General features: G+C 42.3%; 1 protein-coding gene across 5 annotated transcripts in view; it reads left to right on the top strand.

Annotated features, from left to right (window-relative positions):
- Positions 1-22386, top strand: part of TMTC1 (transmembrane O-mannosyltransferase targeting cadherins 1) — a 262529-nt gene that overhangs the window by 140192 nt on the left and 99951 nt on the right. For all 5 annotated transcript variants that reach the window (XR_012647083.1, XR_012647084.1, XM_075006402.1 and 2 more), the window contains one exon: positions 18107-18274. Coding sequence is in view for 3 of the 5 variants with exons in the window: in XM_075006402.1 (XP_074862503.1) it covers positions 18107-18274 (168 nt within the window). In the remaining 2 variants the exon portion in view is untranslated. The remainder of the gene's footprint in view (positions 1-18106; positions 18275-22386) is intronic.

Raw genomic sequence — 22386 nt, 5'->3', positions numbered from 1 at the left:
GTCAACTTACTCAAGTTCTAAACAGGAATCAGTAAGATAATCAATATGTAGACAAAATGGTCTAGGTTTCTCAAAAAGGATCAATCTCTTTGTTATTCAGCTCTTCCTAAAAATCATACTAGACCACGCACCCTGTGAAGATTTTGTTTTTACATGCTGTACTTTAAACAACAAAATGACAAATTGTGGCCAACCCTTGCTAATGTGTCCCTTTCACTTAGTATAACCCTATCCATTAACATTAACATTAACATTAACATACTAATTAAAAACTAGAAACTGATGCATATTATGGTAATGCAATTTTGCACTTCTCATGAGCTTGTGACCTGAATAATACTGGCGAGAACTTGCCTTTCCCCACAAGGCAATATATATGATAAGATTTTATAATATACCTGCCTTTAGCATTTTCTCTTTCTGTTCTCATTTTTCACCGGGTGTAATGTTAATTCATTTTTACCCCCACTGACATCCTTTTTCACTTTTTAAAAACCCGTATGTCAACTAGGCTTGTTAATCTGAATTCCTGCTCACCTGTCTCACATTCATTTAATATTCAATCGCATAACCTGGTGATACAAAATCCACTAATGGAAGCTCCTATTTCTCTTCCACAATTAGAGTCAAATCCTGGCCCAGTGAAATCAGTAGCAAAATTCTGATTAACTGCAGTGATGCCAGAGTTTTCCCCCAACTGATTCAGCAAAGCTGTTAAGCATTTCAGTGCCTAATGTGAAGCAAATGCTTGCATGCTTTGGTGAGTCAGAGAGCACGTCTTCACTACGGAGGTAAATTGGTGCTTCTGCAATTGATGCACTGGCATTAATTTGGCTGGTTTGGTGAAGACGTGGAGAGCACTCTGTGCTTCATCTCCCCAAGAAGCGTAAGGTAAATTGGTGGGAGAGTGTCTCACATTGAGACAGCATGTTGTAGATGCAACAGTAGATGGATCTAGTTATGTTGATTTCAGTTATGTAACTCATGTAACTGAAGTAGCATTGATTACCATGATAAAATAGGCTTGGCCAGCATCTGTGTGTATTCCCATCCATATTTGTTTAACTTACATTTTTAGTGCTTTTTTTTTGCTTGTGTTAACTGTCCAGAGCTGATAAAGTTAAGAGGGAGTGAGCTTGACTCTATGCCGATGGCTACGTCTACACGTGCACCCAACTTCGAAATAGCTTATTTCGATGAATAACGTCTACACGTCCTCCAGGGCTGGCAACGTCGATGTTCAACTTCGACGTTGCTCAGCCCAACATCGAAATAGGCACAGCGAGGGAACGTCTACACGCCAAAGTAGCACACATCGAAATAAGGGAGCCAGGCACAGCTGCAGACAGGGTCACGGGGCGGACTCAACAGCAAGTCGCTCCCTTAAAGGGCCCCTCCCAGACACACTTTCATTAAACAGTGCAAGATACACAGAGCCAACAACTAGTTGCAGACCCTGTATATGCAGCACGGACCCCCAGCTGCAGCAGCAGCAGCCAGAAGCCCTGGGCTAAGGGCTGCTGCCCACGGTGACCACAGAGCCCCGCAAGGGCTGGAGAGAGAGTATCTCTCAACCCCCCAGCTGATGGCCGCCATGGAGGACCCCGCTATTTCGATGTTGCGGGACGCGGATCGTCTACACGTCCCTACTTCGATGTTGAACGTCGAAGTAGGGCGCTATTCCCATCCCCTCATGGGGTTAGCGACTTCGACGTCTCGCCGCCTAACGTCGATTTCAACTTCGAAATAGCGCCCAACACGTGTAGACGTGATGGGCGCTATTTCGAAGTTACTGCCGCTACTTCGAAGTAGCGTGCACGTGTAGACGCAGCTTTTATGTTTCATCAACCATCTTGATTGCAAGCGACAGTTAAATATGCTTCTCTATACCCTGTGATAGGAGTGACGTTGACCACGTGTCACTGACAGTAGGTAATCTGAAGATGGGCCAGATCCTCAGCTGAACTCAACTGGGGTATCGTCACTGACTTTAAAGAAGCATTGCTAACTGCTTCAGGATTTTAGCTGAGGCAGTGATCTGGAAGAATAAGCACACAGTTAGAGTTTTATTGGTCCTAAATTCTAATCCTGGCTCTGCCAAAAACTCCTAATGTAGGTGTGGGCAAGTTAGTCCAACTTTCTTCCTCATTTCCCCATCTATAAGACATCAGTAATACTCATCTGCCTCTGAAGGGTTTTTGTATTAATTAGTTTACGCGTATATAGTGCTTTGGGTGAATAAGATGCTATAAAGTGGTAAATATTGTAAGCATCCAGTCTTTCAGATGTGTATCCAAACCTGGACTCCCAACTTTTGGGGTGCTTCCCATTACTGTTAAACACTCTAATAAGAGATCAAGCACAAGCAAAAAATGATGAAATGCTAGTGGCAGATATGTTGGTGAAAGCAAATAAATGCATAGGAATAAGAGCCAAGTAATTTTGCAAAGATGAAAAAGATTAGCTCATGGCACTTTTGGTCTAGACTGCAGCCTTAGCTGCTTAACTGAATATGAAAAATGCCTTTGAAAAACACATTGTACTTGGCCACGTGGTTTCAAGGAAAAGCTGAGCTTACAATGATTATTACCCCTTGCATGTTAGCTGTAATGGGAAAGCAAGACAGCTTATTATTATTATTTTGATAAATTAGGTTAAAGAAACAAATCTTAAAAAAACAGTTATCGTGATCAAAGATTGTTTTCTTTAAAAAGAGTCTGGAGGTCCATACTCTTGTGTGGAAATCTTAGCTGAGATGGAAAAATAGATTTTTTAAAATAAAAGTGTAACTGAATAGAAATGATTCACTCAGGACTTGTGTGCACGTACAGTGCTGCAGTGGCACAGCTGCACCAATGCAGCTGTGATGTTGTGGGACATGTAGTGAAGATGCTGTATGCTGACAGGAGAGCTCTCTCCTGGGTGTAATAAAACCATCTCAGGAAGAGGCAATAGCTATGTCAGCAGGAATAGTTTTCTCACCAACATAGTGCTGTCCACACCCGTATGTATGTTTGTATAACTTATTTTGCTTTGGGGGTGTTTTATTTAAACACCCGAGTGACATAGGTAGTAGTGTAGACATAGCCTCAGCCAAATTGGTTGGACTTGGAATTTTTATTTGTAAAAGAATATTCTCCCTAAAGGAAAATTTAATATAGAATGAGCTCAGTTTTATATTTTTGGAACCTTCTTATAACATTTAATGTAAAATTATATCTTTATTGTAGAATTTGGCAGCATGGTTATAAAAGACACATAGACATTGATAAGTCCTAGTCCTAGGCATCCTTCAGTCTCCATACACTATGGATCGCGCCCTTCGTAACTCCATTTAAGATCATCATTTGCAACATTGACGGTGACTGTGGAGGCCCACACGAGAATGACAGTCCTTGCTACATCTGCTGATATGTAGTGCGTGTCTGGCAGGTCCTTGCTGTCCTTTCTATGGGCTCGTTTCTCCTCTGCCAGCTGCCTGATCTTCATCTCGCCCTTCTGAAGGCCCTTGTGTAGTTCCTGCTTCCAGCTGCTGCGGTCATCTGCCAGCTCTTCCCAACTATCTGGGTAATTTCTACCTCCTTGAGGTCCCTCTTACAGACATCTTTATAGCACAATTGGGGGCGTCCGGGAGGTCTTTTGCCAGAGGCTAGCTCGCCGTACATGATGTCTTTTGGGATCCTTCCATCATTCATCTTGGGGATGTGGCCAAGCCAAAGGAGCCATTGCTGCCTGGGGAGGGTGTGCATGGTTAGAATTTCAGCTTGCTGAAGGATGGCGATGTTGGGCACGCTGTCCTTCCATGATATCCCAAGGATGCGCCTGAGGCAGCGCAAGTGGAAGACATTCAGCCTCTTTTCCTGGCGGGCGTACAAGGTCCAAGACTCGCTGCCGTAGAGGAGGGTGCTGAGGATGCAGGCTCTGTAGACTTGCATTTTGGTGTGAGTGTACAGCTTGTTGTTGTTCCACACTATCTTGCTCAGTCTGAACAGAGTTGTGGCTGCTTTTCCAATCCTCCTGTTTAGCTCAGTCTCCAGCGACAGGGTGTTGGTGATGGTGGACCCGAGGTAAGCAAACTCGTGGACAACATCGAGCATGTAATTGTCAATGCTGATTGATGGAGGTTCAGCAATGTCCTGACCAAGTACGTTTGTCTTCTCTAGGCTGATGGTAAGCCCAAAGTCCTTGCATGCTTTGGAGAACTGATCCAGCAGTTTTTGAAGCTGACTTTCTATGTGCATCACTACAGCAGCATCGTCTGCAAACAGCATAACTCTAATGAGCACTTCCCGTGCCTTAGACTTAGCCTTCAGCTTTGCAAGTTTAAACAGTTTCCTGTCAGATCTTGTGTGTAAAAGGATGCCCTCTGTTGAGGATCCAAAGGCCATGCTTCAGGAGGAGTGCGAAGAAGTTCCCGAACAATGTCGGAGCAAGGACGCATCCTTGTTTGATGCCACTCCTGCTGCTGAAGGCATCGGATGATGTGCCGTCATATTGGATGGTTCCTCTCGTGTCTTCATGGAAAGACTGGATCATCTTGAGTAGCCGTGGTGGACAGCCTGTCTTGTGGAGCAATTTGAACAGTCCATCCCTACTGACCGAGTCAAAAGCCTTGGTCAGGTCGATGAAGGCGACATAGAGTGGCTTCCTCTGCTCCCTGCATTTCTCCTGCAGCTGCCTCAGAGAGAAGATCATGTCAATGGTAGATCTCTCAGTGCAGAATCCACACTGTAATTCGGGATACACCCTCTCAGCGAGCTTCTGGAGTCTGCCATGGATGACACGAGCGAACAATTTACCAGTGATGCTTAGGAGGGAGATTCCATGGTAATTGTTGCAGTCACTTCTGTCTCCAAGGTTACAATGTTGGCGTCCCACATATCCTGTGGAATCTCACCCTCCCTCCAGCACAGGCACAGCAGCTCATGTAGAGGTTCCAGGGGTGTGTCTAAGGCACACTTAATTACCTCTGGAGGTATACCATCCTGGCTTGTGGCCTTTCCTACTGCAGTGCTGTCAGTAGCTTTCTTCAATTTGACCACAGTTGGTTCCTGGTCCAGCTCGTCCATGACTGACAGGAGCTCAGCAGTGTTGAGGGCTGTGTCAACCACAGTGTTCTCACATGAGTACAGCTCAGAGTAGTGCTTGACCCATCGCTCCATCTGTTTGGCTTTGTCAGTGATGACTTCACCAGAGTTGGATTTCAGAGGTGCCGTCTTGTTCTTGATGGGTCCCATTGCCTTCTTTATGCCCTCGTACATTCCCCTGAGATTACCAGAGTCAGCACAGGTCTGATAATTACCTGATTGATATTGATAATTACCTGTCAAATTATGTAATACTTTTGTGTAATTTCTGTGATACCGTGATGATTTAATGCTTATTAATTCTGTTGGAATTTTGTTTATAATGCTAAATAATAAACACATAACAGTTTCCTCACCACAGTATCTATAATAAAGGCATACAAAGTCAATGTTGTCTGGAAGCAGTTGCGATTGGAATTTGCTCAAAATGATGTCTTGGAATCAAAAAGTGTAATGAAGTGAGCCTTTACAGTACATTTATTTTTATGGTGACAGCAAGGGAGAGATGGAAAATGAACCCAAATGTTAATCAACCATTGAATGATTAGCTGAATTGCTTATTTCACAGTTAACATACATTTTCTGTCAAAGAAAATAGAGTTTTTGAGCTCATTAAATTTTATCTAGTTGCCTTACATTGTGAATAGAGTACCAGATGCTTAGCTGATGGAAGCTGGCTTAGCTCTAAACCTGACCCAGTGCCTTTGGGATTCCTTAATGTAGCCTGAAACCAGAAACCAGCTTTTCAGTTCAAAATGAAGACCAATTATGTCATCAATCACCTACTCAGAAGGTCCCTTTCAAATTAATTCATCTCTCCTAATTAGAGTTTAGGACCCTGTGGCTGTGTCTACACCAGCCCCCTTCTTTGAAGGGGGCATGGTAATCAGTCTGCGCAGAGACTACTAATGAAGTGCTGAAATGAATATGAATTTTTTGGAAGTAAGGGCACTTAGAAGTTGCACAAGTACATTAGAGTGCCTGTAGCTATATGGCATGCCAGCGCTTTGAAGTTTGCAACTTCAACGTTGCCTCAGGGAGAATTAGCCTAATGAGGTGCTGCATATTCAGCACAGCACTTCATTAGTATTCTCCACGCAGGCTTTGAAGAAGGGGAGCTAGTGTAGACACAGCCTGTTTGTAGTACAACTTGCTACCCAGAGCTCTTTCACAGGTACTGCTCATGTTGTTTCCAATGGGAGTTTTGCCACTTACTTGAGCAGGGCAGGTTCAGACTCTGAGTAAGGCTTAAATAAAAAGGTAAATATGCCACTAATTGGTATGAAGTGGATGGAGTAATTACTTAGTGTTATGGCCATATTTGTGGGATAAGGGGCTAGGCTCCCTTCTGTGAGATCTACATTTTATGCATTGAGGCATTAGTTTTGTTGACAGAAGAATTCCTCCATTTGCCTAGTGGCATTTACATCAGGGGTTAGATCCATATAACTGTGACTTCCAGGGATGTGGATTTTTAGCTACACTGCTGTAAAATGGTCGTGTAAACCAGGCCTTGGTATGCTTCTGTTTCCCAGTCCTTCCACCTTCTGTGTCTCAATTAGTGCATTAGTGAAGGAGAAATATAGTTCAAGAGACATGCCAAGCCCTCTTTCTACAGTCAGTTGCTTCCCCCAAGAAAAGCAATAGTATAGGTTGCACCTCCCTCGTCCGGCACCTTCAAGACCTGAGCAGTCAGAGACGAAGGATTTTGCTGGACAAGGGGTGGTCAATGCTCCTGAGGCTCCCGCCTGTCCCCCAGCCACTTCCAAGACTTTTTGCTGGTTTTCCGGCTCTGGAGTTCCCCAGCCGCTCCTGCCCTGCAGCTCCCTAGAGGCTCCCCTAGCTTGCAGCTTCCCAGCCCCGCAGCTCCCGAGCTGTCTCCATGCCCCACCCCCCAGCAGTTCCCTGGCCATTCCCAGTCCTGCAGCTCCGCAGCAGACTCCCCAGCTGGCTCCCAGCCCACAGCTTCCCAGCCTCGCAGCTCCCCAGTTGGTTCCTAGCCCGTGGTTCCCTGGCTAGCTTCCTGCTGGCTCTCTGGCTTCCCAGCCCTACTGTGCCCCAACCAGTTCCCCAGCCACCAAGGCCCCAGTGCTCACTGCTGGCTCTCCAGCCACTGGGACCTGCTGGCTTCTGCTCCCCAGCTTCCCTCTTTTTCCTCTGGCAAGAGCTCCAGCAGGAGCTCTGACTCCAGCCCTGGGCTCCAGCAGGGGCTCAACTCCAGCCCCACGCCCATGATGCGGCAGGGTCAGCAGGGGTTCCAGCTCTGACTCGGGCCAGGTTGCCGGCAACTGTTATGACCCCAGCTCCTGCCCCACTGATGTAGGTCCTGCCCCAGTCGCAGCCCCAGGACTCTCTGGTCCAGCAACATCCATGGTCATGACGGACAACAGATGTTGCTGGACAAGAGAATTCTGGATTTAAGGGGTTGAACTTGTACAGCCACTTGTATGAATAGGAATGAACTGACTTTAAAAGCTGCACTCCCCCACCTCCTACTACTATCACCACAGCATCTGTGCCTGTGAGCAGAGTTTTAAATCACTTTGGCTCATTTTGGTACATAGTGTCAGTGCAGGCTCTGACTAGGAGAGCTGTTAGTCTACATTGTATGGAATAGCAAAGAGGTTGTTTTCAAGGGTGGGGTTGGTGGCTCAAACATCGATTTGAAGTCCATGCTCAAGTATGTTAGGTAGGCCCTGATCTAGCAGAGCACTTTCAGTCTTGGACTGGCCTCCCTGATTCCAGTGGCACTACTCAATGGGTACCTTTGGATTGCAAAGACAAACCTGCAGCACTGAGTCTCAGAGCCACGTTAGTTGACTCGGGTTTGAAGCATGTAGTCTAAAACTGGCAGTCATTCTTGGCTCGACTTTCTCGTTGGATTTCAGAGCCCAAATTCCACCCAGAGCAGGAACATCTGCACTGCTGTTGTTAGGCTGGCAACCTGAGTTCTGTGATTTTGTGCCAATGTTTTTTCTTTGCAGTGTAAAGCCTATCCAAAGGGTTTAAGTTAAGCATGGGCTAAAGTGCTTTGTTGGATTTGAGGCCTTAGATAATTAATCTGGGCAGGTGGTATGAATGCTGAGAACTTGATGGGGGGCACTTTATTGGAGGACTGATGTGTGTGCACTCTATGTATGTAAAATATAATCACATGTAAGGCACTTGATTAAAGTCATAGGTGCTTAATAAAGAATCCAGCAAAAAGCCGATAATTTCAAATAACTAGGAAATCTGAAAACATACATTTCTAAACAATATATATGTGCCACTGAGACTTGGAAGTGTGTAATGCATTTTAAAAAGCAGCAAATTTTACAAGTTTATGTTGTCAGTCATTGCTGACTTCAGTCTCCATCCTTTAACAGGGCTATTTTCCCTTCTCTCTGAAGGGTAGCAAAATAAAAAGATGTTAATTGATGTGATGCAGGAAGCAGTTAAACTTAATTTGGAGTAGCTTCAAAGCAAGGTATAATAGAACAAAAGGGAGTCATCTTAAGTAAGTGCTGAAAATGAAAAAGTTTAGTAGCCGTAGAGAAATTCTCTTGTGTGAAATATCAAAATTAATGTGCTTTTGTTGTGTGTATAGATGGTATACCACTGGTTGGCAGCCTTTGGCCTCTACAGCCTATGAGACATTTTATTTATCTTTGCCCATGCACAGGGTTGCCAGATTCTGGTGGTTTCTGTCCACACAGCGGTTTTTCCTACAACTATTACTAAAAAGACAGACGTGTAAGCAAGGGCACATGATGTGATGTGTGTGTCGACTGCACAGAACGTCGATAGTGAGAGCCATGCGCTCCGTCTATATCCAATCAAAGTGCTACTGCTGCTCAGTCAGCACACCCTGCAAATTCAAGGTACACAAATGCAATTAGAAAAACCACCCTATCCTGGGAAGCGATCATGGTTATGACAATGTCGCAACCCAGTTAGATAAAAGAGGGCCACTCACTAACCTAGGTTGCCCATTGCTATGCTACACTGATCTGGTACCTCTCACATATCTTGACATACTGTTTTCAGGGGGGTCTTTTCCTAATTGATATGGATGGGTCAGAATTCTGATCTCAGTTCTACTGGTTTACAGCTGGAGTAACTATTGACAGGTGGGGGATTTACTTCACATGTACATCTGTGTGATGTAAATTAGAATCCAGTGGAAAGGAGAAAAAGATTTTAGATCCTGAAAATTCTTCCAATATTTTTTTGGGGGTGGGGGAAGGGTATCATCTTTCAGATGGTTTCTTCCACTTAGTTTACAATCTGGTTAAAAACATACCAGTGCTTATAGATTGTCCCGAAAGGACACTGCAATGCTCCAGAAGCTGTGTGCTTGCTGGTAGAAGCTGGGACTTGCCTACCTTCTATCCCAGGTTTTTTTTTTATTTTATGCCCCAAATAGTCCTTATATTAATGGACCCACATTTGACCAGTCTACAGAGACTAATAAAAGTATATTCAAACTTACTGTTTGTTAAATACCTAGTTCTTGCATCGTGCTTTGGATCAGGAGATCTTGATGCACTTTACAAAGGAGGTAACTCTTACGAGGAACTCATAAATGTGCAGCTTGCTATAATAGAATGGAATGACAGTTTTGTGTTGGGGTGAGGCAATAGCTACTCTGCCAAAGAAAGCCACGTATCCAGGAAACCAGTGCAATAAAACTACTCTGAATGTTGGATGTGAACTGATGCAGTGTGATGCCGCAGATGAAGGGGAAAAGTTTTAAATGTTTTCAGTAGTAGCTCTGGCTTCTGAAATTAGACACAGTGGTTAAACAAAATATTGTGTGTCATTAGCTATAATTTCCAAACACTGAATAAGTATGCTGCAAACGTTACATACCTGCACTCTGGCTCTTATTTAAACCCTGCAATTTTTCTCCTGTACCCTGGGAAATGTGACTTTCATGTCATCTCGTTTCTCTTATTTGTTTGTGCCTAAGGGTATTTTCTACACTAAGTGGAAGATTGGTGCTGCCGCAGTCAATCTTCCAGGGTTTGATTTAGTGCACATAGTAGGAATGCACTAAATGGAATCCTGATGGCACCCCTCTGTTGACTCTGGTACTCTCCACTGTTGCAAGTTGTAAAGGAAGCCAACGGGAGAGTTTCTCCCATCAACCTCCCGCAGTGGAGCTGTGCTGGAAATTCAACCTAAGGTACGTGAACTCCAGCTACATTAGTCTTGCAGCTGGAGTTGCATATCTGAGATCAAGTTTTTTTTCTAGTGCAGGCCTGTCCTCACTGTCATCCACTTGTTCACAAGGGAATTGGTGCTAACAAATTGCAGAAATTATAGAAGAAAATCATTGTCCCACATCCCTCTGAGTTAGTTCTGCCAAAATACACATGTAAATTGTTCACAGAGGTTGCTTACTAAGCAGAGTCCTGACTTTGTTAAAATTCAGGACATTTCTAAGAGATTGCTTTTGTACAGCAGGACGCTACAATGCCCACAGTCATGAAACTGTCAACATGTTGATGTATGTGCCAAATAGGAAGCTTGTATATATGCCCCACTGCATGGCTGGGGGATTTGTATAGCCTCTGGTTCTCCCATAATGAATGTATGCATCCAAAAACCATGGAAAAGCAATCAAGTATCAAATGGTGCTTCACATTTGAGTCTGTACAGGCTTGTGGTGGGGCTTTCACAGTTGGAAATGGTCAGCATTTCATTACTGCAGCAGCTGTATCATTTCCAAAAGATAAAGCAAAATCTCTGATTTGTTTTATCTTTTAAATAATCTGATCAGGAACTAGTGGTGGGTGGGAGAAGGGAAATTTTAACTTCACAATAAAAACAGCTAGTGCTTTTCTTGTAAGTAACCTTTCTGGAAAACCACTGTTTGATCCAAGTGTTTACGGTCAGCACAAAGACTCATTCAAATAAAGAAAAAAGCTGGACAAAAAATTAGAATGTGGATGTGAGCTGGATCCTACCTCTTTATATGCTTCGGGTAAAGAGAGAGAGAGAGAATTTTTTCTTTGGTAAGTGAAAAATAGTCAAAAAAATCCATCAAATTTTTTGGATGGAAAACAGCTTTTTAATTAGACAGATTTTTGGGATATGTCCATTTTTTTCCTCAAAACATTTTGTAAGAAGTGGGGAAAAAGATTCCAGCCAACTTTTTAACATTGAATAGCAAGATTATCCCCTCTGCCTATTAACTCACCACCTTGCCTCTGACTTGCACATAAAGGATGAAGTGTTTCAACCTGAAAGCATAAAGTCAGTCACTTCCATTTGAAGATACTGTGAGCTGGGAGTTCTCAGCATCTCTTTTAAGCAGAATCAGGCACCTAATTTTGGATTTAAAGGCAAAATTTTCAAAAGCGCTAACATGAAACAGGAGCCTCAGTCTCACTGACTTTCTGTGTGCACCTGAATTTGAAATATTTTTCCAGAGTTTAGGTCCGTGTTGGTGTAGGAGCTCATAGTGGTGCTACCCACAGAATAAATGACAGAGCCCCTTGATAAATTATATCCATAAAGCGCCTTAAAGTGCTTCTTCACCTGTCATCTGTTTAGGAATTCATGTCTGCCGGGACAGTTTAACATTCCAAAACTCTGAGCAGAGTCAAACAACTCCCATACATTTAAAAAAAACCTGAAAAACATTCCGTTCTGTCCCCATTAGCTGTGGAATTCCCACTCTGCCATCTCTAGGCTCCATTGTGCTGAAGCACAGGATAGGCAGTATTCAACCTCAACCTAATAATATGTTCAAAGTTCGATATCTCACGATGACCAGTCTGGGCTCAATTCCATTGCACCACGCAATGGTGTTGTAGCCTTGTTGGTCTCAGGGTATTAGAGAGGCAAGGCGGGTGACGTAATATATTTTAGGTCACCTGAAGAAAAGCTCTGTCAACTTGAAATCTTACCTCCTTCGCCAACAGAAGTTCATCCAGTGGAAGACATGAATTCCCTCACGTTTTCTCTGCTTCCATGATGGTAGCCAGCTTGGAACCTTGTTGTGTGAGTGCTGCACAAACATACTAAAATAAAACGTAGTACCAGAGACTTTCAGCTTAATTTACGACAGGACTTAACTGGTGTGATACAACCAGTAGGTGCTTGTGAGAAATGCCAAGACTGAGGAGGGGAGTTGGTGAATAGTAGTGCCAGCAGTGCTTTCGCATGCACAGGTGGCAGAAGGCGGTTGGTTTCTTTTTATTTGTTTGTAATGGAGACTAAGAGCCAGCTCAGATTAATAGTAGTCTCTGCTCCCCAGCTGCTTTCCAGTTAACTTCTGACAGGGTGCTGTGGGCATTGCAGTGGACAGGAATCTTAAGGGATGTGAAAAGGCTACAAGTAGCGGCCTCAAGGATTAAATGGGAAAGGATGTTTCATAAATAAAATCTGGCCTGGGAGAAAACGTTAAAGTGCTTGTTGGGCAAGAACGGGTTTGTGAGTGTTCAAAGGCATTTCATGCTCATTGCTCTGTAAAAGAATCTCGAGCTAGAAACTTTCACTCTAAACCCCTGAGATGAGCAATACTGGGTATAGAATGGCCATTAAGAAAAGCTGTGTGATGAGATGTGACTGTAACAGACATCACAACTGAAAAGTCTGTGACAAGATAATGAGAACTCATCTTTCTCCAGCCTTTGTTTTTGTTGGTGGTGTTTGGCTGAACAGAGACAGAACTCATTGTCTGCAGTTTTGTGTCAGACTTGTGTAAAAAAAATTTGAAACAGAGCATTTATTAATGGTTTTTATATTAAAAATTCGTAATACAGGTACATTAGTTACAGTGCAGTTACAGAACAGTCCCCGTTGCCACTAATTCACTGGAAGCTATACTTAAAGCCTACTTTACTTAATATTAGCCCTTTTAGTCTTAAACTTAATGTATATTTTGTTTTGTAGAATCCTGGTATACAGCCACATTGTCATTATAATGCAATTACTATGAAGTTGTACTTTTCGATATATGTATTTTGTTACAAAAAGCTACAAGCAGAAGTTAAATTATATGTGTGCACTTGATTTATAGTGCAGCTTTGAATTGCATTTCCACTGTATTCCCGTAGAATTACAAGGACTTTTCAAATACCCAATTCAATGTCCTGATGACAGTTCAGTGTCTGTCTCTGAAATTCTCTATGTAGTGTTTAGGGCACTAGACTGGGGCTCAGGAGACAATGGGTATGTCTGCACTATGGGGAAGTATAGACATACCCACCCAGTTAGACCTAGGGTTCAGTTTTGCACACCTGATAGGGATGCATGAAATTGAACTATCTGGGGTCAGCAGCCAACCCATGCTCCTCTCTATCTTCCAAGGAGTCAGGGAAGTCAACAGGATAGTTTTTCCCATTGATCTCCCTGCATAAGGGCAGCCAGGTAAGTTGATTGTAGATGTCAGTTCTAGCCACGTAATTGTCATAGCTAGAATGGTGTATTTATAATTGACTTTAATGTCTAGTTGAGACCTGCCTTTGGTTGCTAGTCCCATCTCTGCCACTGTCCTGCTAGATGACCTTGCGCAAGCCACTTCCCTTTGCAGTACATCAGTCTTCCAATAGGTAAAACAAAAATCAAGATACTGACTTCCCTTCTAATATATTTTTAGATCTGTAAATGAAAAGCACAATGTAAGAAATACTGGGTGCAGGTATAATTTAACTACTTTTACAGTTCCCACAGATGTGTACCATATTTTGAAATGAGCCTTTATTTTTAAGTAATAACAAATTTAGACATGTAACTTCCATGAACTTTATTCCAAAGTATAATAAAAAGCCTCTACCTAGCAGCTGTATAAACTGAAATACAACCATATCTGTATTCAATACTGAATACTGCTGGTGAGAACAAGAGTATATCAGGAATTCCCAACAGCTGGGAACTGGGCCTCTCCTGCTCCTCCATCCTGTAATATGAGCTATTGGTACTGTCTGAATATATGTAAATATTTCCACTTCTTTTCTCCAGGCATGTCCAGTAGGCTGTTTGTTTGAAGAATGGGTGTGCCTGTAACTGCAAAGGTGAAGGTATCTTCCTTTTGCTGCTGCTTGGTGATAAAGAAATTCAACTAAAAAAGTCCACATCAAATAAGTAATTCCCAGGGCAGGATTAAACTGCTGAAAAACAATATGTCAATCAAAGTAGAAACCGTCTGCAGGTTTTTTGAAGACTTTCTTGTTAGCCTGCTTATTGAGAGTAAATTTTCAGAGACTTTAAAATGTCACCACATGAACTTGATGTTTTGGCTCAGTAGAAGCACCGGATATTCAAATTTTATCTGCAAGTGTCTTTTTGTAATTAATGCAAACAGAAATAATGTCAATTCAATAAAGAGAATGCAAAATGTTTCTGGAAAATACAGCTAAGAAAATTAACAGTAATGCATTGCAACAAACTAGGAGCATAAAGTAAGCATTCAGATTCACCTCTGAAAAGGATAGGTATTACAAAAAGTTTGGATCCCGGGTATATTTGAATGTGGCTATTGCAGCTGGCTGTTATTTCATTTTAAACTGTTTTTCAGTGGTTGCACTGAGCTATTTCAGTGCTTATTTTTTGTGCTTTTTCCTTTCCCTCCGTTTTTGAAAAACTCTACTTTGTGAATTTCCATAATAAGTATTCTGTTTCTCAAATTCTTTTTGCTGAGTTTTCTGCTTTTTTAGAGGGAACATATGCTATTTTAAAGGCTATTTTAGACAGCTTTTTAATTTTATTTCAAAAATGAATATTTTGAAAACTTTTTCTTTATGTTGTCGTGGTTGCTAACAAACTCATCCTCAGTATTTTATTGCTTTCAATGTTACAGGTTAAATTATATCCGGAGAGTCGGCTACAATGCATTCGCCTATTCTGAGACACAGTTCAAGTATTGTTTGCAGTTACTTACGTAGAAGGAAACTTACCCGTGTTTACACAAACCATGCTAACGTCTCCATTCAGGAATCCAAACTCCCATTTAAGCATGTGTATTAAGGGTTGGCAGCACCAGGGTAAAATGGAATGGTTGCATTGTTACTACATCCCTAGTCGCAATTATGCTTGTAGTGTAGACAAGCCCACAGTCAAGTTAGTGGATCTGTCGTCATGAGTAAGCATTACTCATGTGACATGGGTGTTGTGATATACCCCTCTCCACTGCATGCTTGTTGGAAAATTGGCTATAAATATAAATACACATAACTCACAAATGATTTGAACAAAATGTGGCTTGTGACCTATCGTTTTTAATGTTACAACCTGCTGGGTCTGTAAAAGCTATTTTTGTGCATGTATCATTTTTGTAGTTGAAATTGTAAGTAGTAACTATGTATATGTGTAGTACCCTGAGGCACTGAGACCTCATGCTAGGGTGAGTGAAGTCTCTGCTCTACAGCCTCAGCTGAGAGCCAGCTGGCCTTTAGCTCATACGGCAGAGCACAGGGCTTTAGTCCCTATGATCACAGGTTCTACTCCTGGTGCCAGCAACCCAGGTCTGTCAGTGTTACATATGTATTCCAAATATTTGTCTCTGTGAAGACCTCAATAGAAGGAGTAGCCACCCCCCTGTGAGAGTATGGCTTGTGGGGGGATAGCAGTACTTAGACAACTTAATGGGTGTCAGTCCACATCTGAGGATCTTGACTGTGAACATGTAGTTCAACAGAGATGCAATGGCTGATTGCCTGAAAAATTACTTGAACAGGTGACCTGCTCATGTGACTGTCTCCATCTTGGAGTACAGTCGAATCTCAAGATGCCTGAACCTACAGTCTGCAAATTCAATTATTTGTGAGAGGCCGCTTCCCCAGGGCTCCAGGCAGGAGCACTAGCAGCTGGGGACTGTCGTATTTGTGAATTTCAACATTTGTGAGGTTTCCCAACACAGAACCCTTGTGAATGTTGAGACCCTATTGTATAATGTTATACTAAGGCTATGTCTAGACTAGAGGGTTTTGTCAACAAAAACCATGGGGCGTCCAGATTCCCAGGAGTGTTCTGTTGACTCTTTTGCTTCATAAAAACTCTTTTGTTTATAATCAAGCCCAGTGTACATTGGTATTACCTGGGGAAGGCTGCCCCATGCATGTCTCCCTTTTATTGATAAAAGGGACTTACTAATGAGCCCTCCCTGTGCAAATCTTTTGCACAGAGAGACAAATGTACACTGTACAAAAAATTATACCTTCCTTCCTATTTAAATGTGGCTAGCTTCAGCTTCCGAGCACTGGATTGTCTTATGCCTTTGTCAGCTCGAGTAAGGACCCACTATGCTATCAGAAATCTCCTTATGACTCATGATCAAGTCACCTCTTAAACTTCTCTTGGATACTGTACATCTCCAAGCCCTGGAGAATCTGCTGCAAGCTTGTTTTTCTCCCCAGCCCCGGTGGGTCGGGGGTGGGTAGGTGGGTTCTGGCTGGGAGGGAGGGCGCAGGAGCGGGCTGGGGTTTGGGCATTTGGGCAGGAGGTAAAGTGCACCAGTGGGTGGGGGTTCAGGAGTGGGCTGGAGGTGAGAGGTCTAAGTGGGAAGAAGGGTGCAGCCATTGCCTAATGCAGGGAGACCATCTGTCCCCTTTTAGCCAGGACAGTCCCCATCCCCAGGATGTCCTGTATTTAGTCTAGGTGAATATGATCACCCTAACTAAAAGGGAACTAAATCAAAGAATCCAGCAGAGCTATTATGTGTATCCAGATCCTACAGAAAAGAAGCCAAGTCCACAGAGCTCAGCAGACTACACACAGTCATATGTAAGACATCTGCACGGTGTACAGTGCCTGGCATCCCAAGAGGCCTGAGATTGAAAAATCTGAAATGAAACATTAGAAAGTCCTCAGGAATCTGCATATTCCATTCTGATTTATATGCTGATGTTTGTCATCCTATGTCTTCCACTGGGATTACAAAGAAAGAATTTTCACTTGATTTCTCTTACCCCAAAGCTACCTAAAAGGAATGGCCCTTTCTGTCCCCAGCAGCTTTGCTTCCCTTTATACACAGACTAACTACGGTTCCAGAATGCTCTGCTTTTTTTCGTCTGAGAAGCAACGTGGACTTGGACAGAATATTGGTCTTCCTTATTAAATTATTTCTTGTTTCATGTGTTGCTACATGCGCAGGTCCCTGAATATAGGTAGGAAGTGGAATGTTTTCCTGAAAATTCCATGTAATAACCAGAACATGAATAAAGCAATTAATCATGTTCTGTGCCAAGCTCAGAAATACATAGCATATTAGTGTCTAATTGCACACTTATATACTTGAATCTGTTCAGTAACACACAACAATGAGAGTTCTCTTGAAAATAAGAGCACTATGTGACCATGCCATGTACAAGTCCATGTAAATACACAGGAAAATGAACCTGAAAATTCCAGGAGACAGCAGTGATCGGTGAATTAAAAACTACTAACCATAGTATAAGTTATGTAATTAAACTTCTGAGTCAAGGAATTTGTAGTAAATATGTGCATCAAGAAGTATATCTGCATAGTTAGATTAGTGTTGCCATAGGGTTTGTGTGTCAGGATCCTTTTTTTAAAAAAAGCAATGATAATTATTTGTAACAAATGAGAACTGTACTGTAAACACAGTGTGACCAACCATATCTTAGTTAATATACGTGCATGATGAAACATATCACACATCTCTACTTTTGCAATTAGCACTTTTTAAGCAAATCTGAATATTATTGACCCAGTTGTTACCATAATTTGTGTTAGGGTAACATGAAGGGGCTGAAGTCAAGATGCTTTCTTAGGTTATTGGTTAAGAAAAAAATCTGCCTTTCACATATAGTACCATGTACATAAATATTGTTATGCCATGTGCTACTATGTTTACTGCTGTATTTATAGTAGATGGGTGTACAATTTAGTACTTTTCAGTTTACAGACACTGTAAACTGATTTCAGCTGGGAAAAGAGTTTGAATTTGCTTACTTGAAAATTGAAGTTAGCTTAAAAACCTAGTGTTATGTAATGCTGAAGTCATTTTGTACATAAATCATAAGACCGAAACATTTCCCCTCACCCACTTCTATCTGTTTTTCCAGTATGGGGTACTGCATCCTTTTTGTCCATGGTTTGAAAAGGCTTTATTCCTGGTTAAATAGATGTGGAGCTACTGCCCTGACCGTCTCTGCTTTGCTGCTGCTGCTGCTGTTCTCTTGGAAAACTATAAAACAGAATGAAATCTGGTTGTCAAGAGAATCCCTCTTCAGGTATGATCAGCCACAGGAAAATATTTGCTATATCTCTAGCTTTAAATTTATATTTAAAGACACAAAGACATGCATGTTATTTTTGCATGGAACAAATAATGTTTATGTAAGTGGAATAATTCCAGTAGGATATTGTGGCTTACCAAATTTATGGAGTGCCAAAAGAGACGTGCTTTTCATAGAGAGAAGCAGCACAACGTTCCCGCCCTGAGGATCTAGTATTTCAGGTTACACACTTTAAATATCCTAATACATGTTTAAAAGAGCAGGATGGAGGAAGGAATTTTAGATCAAACTAACCCAAAGAGCAATATTTCAATGAAATCATGACTGTAACGGAGTGCACTGACCTCTAAAAGCACTCCCTGGCCAAGTTCATGTGTCTGTACTCACTCTTTCTGTTCGTCCCCTTGTTTGCTGACCCAGTCCTCCAGCCAAGTCACATACAATCTATGTGTGAAATAAAAACAAAGCTAATCTCTCATGGGGTGCAAGTCCAACCAGGGCCTCTCTTAGCCGTGTAATGTCTCCCACACTTTGTTCCCACTCAGAGAGGTACCCCATGGCTCCCTCCCTGAAGGACATGCCTTTGCCCTCTCATGACTTTTCTGGGACTAGCTCTTAAGTTGGGCCACTATACTCCAGTTCCCTTTCTAGCACACCCCAAAGTTCACGCCACTTCCCCTGCTCACCAATGGCTAATGGACTGTCCACAACTCTGAGTCCCAGCCCAGGGACTCTGTAGATAGCAGCTGTCTGTTATGTCCCCTTATTTAAGTTATGCTGCTGCTGTAATTCCTGGGGCCACTTCCCCAGAGCCTTGTGCCAGCTTCACTCTTACCTCAGGGCTTTGTCTACATCTTGGAGGGAGAACCTATGGCTGGTGCACCAGATCTGGCCTCCAGTTTACTGGGATCCAGCCCACGGTGAGCTGTAGAGACCCAGGGGTTTGGTGTTTTGGTTGGTTTGTTTGTTGGGAGACAGGTCAGTAAGGTGGTGGTGGTGTGTGACCCCTGTGTAAAAAAGGTTCCCCACACACGGTCTAAATAGAGTCCCAGCAGCCACTCAGAGCTCCTTCTTGTTCTCTTCAGCTTTTGGCAGCACCACCCTGTCTAACCAGCCTGCCACACCATCCACACTCCTATAACTCCAGCAAGGAACTGCCCTAGCTGTGGCCCTGCCACTCTTCTTATACTGACCTTCTGGGCCCTGATTGGTCCCTTTCCACCCAGCTGTTCTAAGCAGCTTGGAGTACCTCTCTCTGCTTTTTTTTGGGATGTAGCGTTGCAAAGCCACAAGGCCTGCAGCAGGGGGCTGCAAGACCTGCTCCACCCCCTACCACAATTACCAACAAAAATGGTCAAAGTAGGTTTTGTGGGTACATTCAAACTTTGTCCTGTAGCATTACAACCCAAATTCGATGATGGTAATGCAGGGGCTCTCCACCAGGTCTGGGAGGTATATGTCCTGAAACTTCTTTCAGTTATGAGGTCACAGTCCAGAAGTTATTGAGAACCACTGTACTACCATATGAGAACATGAAAGTGAAACTGCCTGGAAATAAAAGCGACATGAACTTTCCAAAATTAGTGAAATGCAAAATGTAAACAAGAGGAATAGTGAGGGGGAAGTGTGAACTTTAGCATTCTTTATGGGTTAAAGTAGGCTACAATTCTACTATTTCACAGGTAAGGAAATACGTCTTTGAGGGATTTGGGGATGGGGTTTGTGTGTGTGTGTGTGTTTCTCAAATAAAGTAAATGGGACACTGCTGAGAAAACTGAAAGGTTTTGTAAAGGGTAATTGGAAGAAAATGACTTAAATTCTCTCACATAATATCTGAAACTGTTGTGCAAACACTGAAACCAATACTGTGTCTGCAAATGAACAAACTTTGATTTGTGCAATATGATTATTTTTAATGAAGTTTTAGTTGTAAACCCCCAAAAAAACTTTGATTAAATGATAATTATTGCTGTGCCTTTTTTTTAAAACAAAAGTTCTATCTTCTATAAGTATAGAATCATAGAATACTAGAACTGTAAGGGACTCAAGAGGTCAAGTCCAGTCCCCTGTCCTCACAGCAGGACCAAGTGCCATGTGTATCATCCTAGTTAGATATTTATCCAGCCTGCTCTTAAATAACTCCAGTGATGGAGATTCTACAACCACCCTAGGTAATTTATTCCAGTAGTTAACCACCCTGACAGAAAATTTTTCCCAATGTCCAAATGAAACCTCTGTTGCTGCTATTTAAGCCCATTGCTTCTTGTCCTATCATCAGAGGCTCAGGAGAATAATTTTTCTCCCTCTTCCTTGTAACACCCTTTTAGGTGCTTGAAAGCTGCTATCATGTCCCCACTCAGCCTTCTCTTTTCCAGACTAAATGAACCCAGTTCTTTTACTCTTCTCTCATAGGTAATATTTTCTAGACCCTTGATCATTTTAGTTGCTCTTCTTTGGACCCTTTCCAATCTCGCCGCATCTTTCCTCAAATAGTTTGCCCAGAACTGTACACTGCACTCCAATTCAGGACTAATCAGCACAAAGTAGAGTGGAAGAATTTCTTCTCATGTCTTGCTCACAACACTCCTGTTAATGCATCCCAGATTCATGTTTGATTTTTTTTGCAACAGTATCACTTTGGTAACTCATACTTAGCTTGTGGTCCACTATACCCCTAGACCCTTTCTGCAGTACTCCATCCTAGGGATTCACTTCCCATTTTGTATGTGTAAAACTGATTGTTTCTTCTTAAGTGGAGTACTTTTCATTTGTCCTTATTGAACTTCATCCTATTTTCCTCAAACTATTTGGCTACATCTACACTACAGCGATCTGTTGACAGAAGTTACTGTCAGAAGAGATCTTCTGGCAAAACTTCTGTTAACAGGTCACATCAACATACAAAAGTGGATCGAAAAAGCTATGTGCTCTGTCGACAGAGAGAGAGGTCAGACTGTCTGGCCACTCTCTTAACAGAACAGCCAGCTGGAAGCTCAGCAAACAGGGCTGCCCAGTGAACTGAAAGCCCTGGCTGTCAACAGAGGGCCCCCTGGAGCATCTACATGGCTTGTTTGTCAACAGAAACTGGTGTCAAAGGCATTATTCCTCATCTCAGGGAGGCAGAAAGTTGTCGGCAGAAGTGCTGAGCTTTGCCAACAGACTGTTGACAAAATGCATTTTGTGTGTAGACGCTCCACGAGTTTTGTTGACAAAACTCTCTAGGGTAGACATAGTCTGTCTTCAGTTTGTCCAGATCATTTTGAATTCTGACCCTATCCCCCAAAACACTTGCAACTCCATGGCTCAAAACAGGGAAGTAACACCGTTGGAAAGATACATAATATATTTTAGCAACATTTTTATAATGGTAGAAACTAAATGCTGTAAAGTGCCAAAGACTTAATGTTCCACTTGATTGTTTGCCGACCTGTGTCCTTTACCCCCTCATTTATATATTTTTCATTGAAACAGACCAGTTTGAATCTAGTTTGTTGGCAAACTTACTAAATTTACTTCTTGATATTTTTTCAGCTATTGTCTAGTTTTGAAGTCATCATAGTCATGCAGGTGATTTGTACAACAGTTGTTTAACTTGATTTTCTAAGCTATTCACCCAAACACTTATTTACTTGTTATTAAAGGGGATGACATTTGCATCTTTTTATATAACTATTTTAATATATGCCTTTGAATGACTCCTGTGCTATAGGAGCTGTGTTAGACATCTGTTTTTTAAAGATCTGGAACATGAGTTGCTTCAGTATAACAACACTGGAAACCAGGGTTATCAGGTCTTGGGCTCAGATGTCAGCTTATTTTGAGCACTGTTTTTCAGTCCAGATCTTCTAGGGCTAATGCCAGCAATTCAAACTGCCAGGCCAGGGTTTTTGTATGGAAAACTTCCTTTATTTAGAAGTGGGAGGGAACTGTAATTGCTTGCTGTTCATAGTACCATGTGGTAGCAATTGCACAAGATGGAGTTAAGAGATATTGTTGACTGAGTAGATGGTCCCTCCATTCTGAGAATCAAAGAACTCATGAACGATTTTGTATGCAGAATTATTGAGCTGGATTCATTCCTAGTTTATGTGGATTGAACTAATTGG

Source organism: Carettochelys insculpta, chromosome 1, assembly GCF_033958435.1.
Source record: "Carettochelys insculpta isolate YL-2023 chromosome 1, ASM3395843v1, whole genome shotgun sequence".
NCBI classification, from domain to species: domain Eukaryota; kingdom Metazoa; phylum Chordata; order Testudines; family Carettochelyidae; genus Carettochelys; species Carettochelys insculpta.
This window is presented reverse-complemented; position numbering and strand designations above follow the sequence as displayed.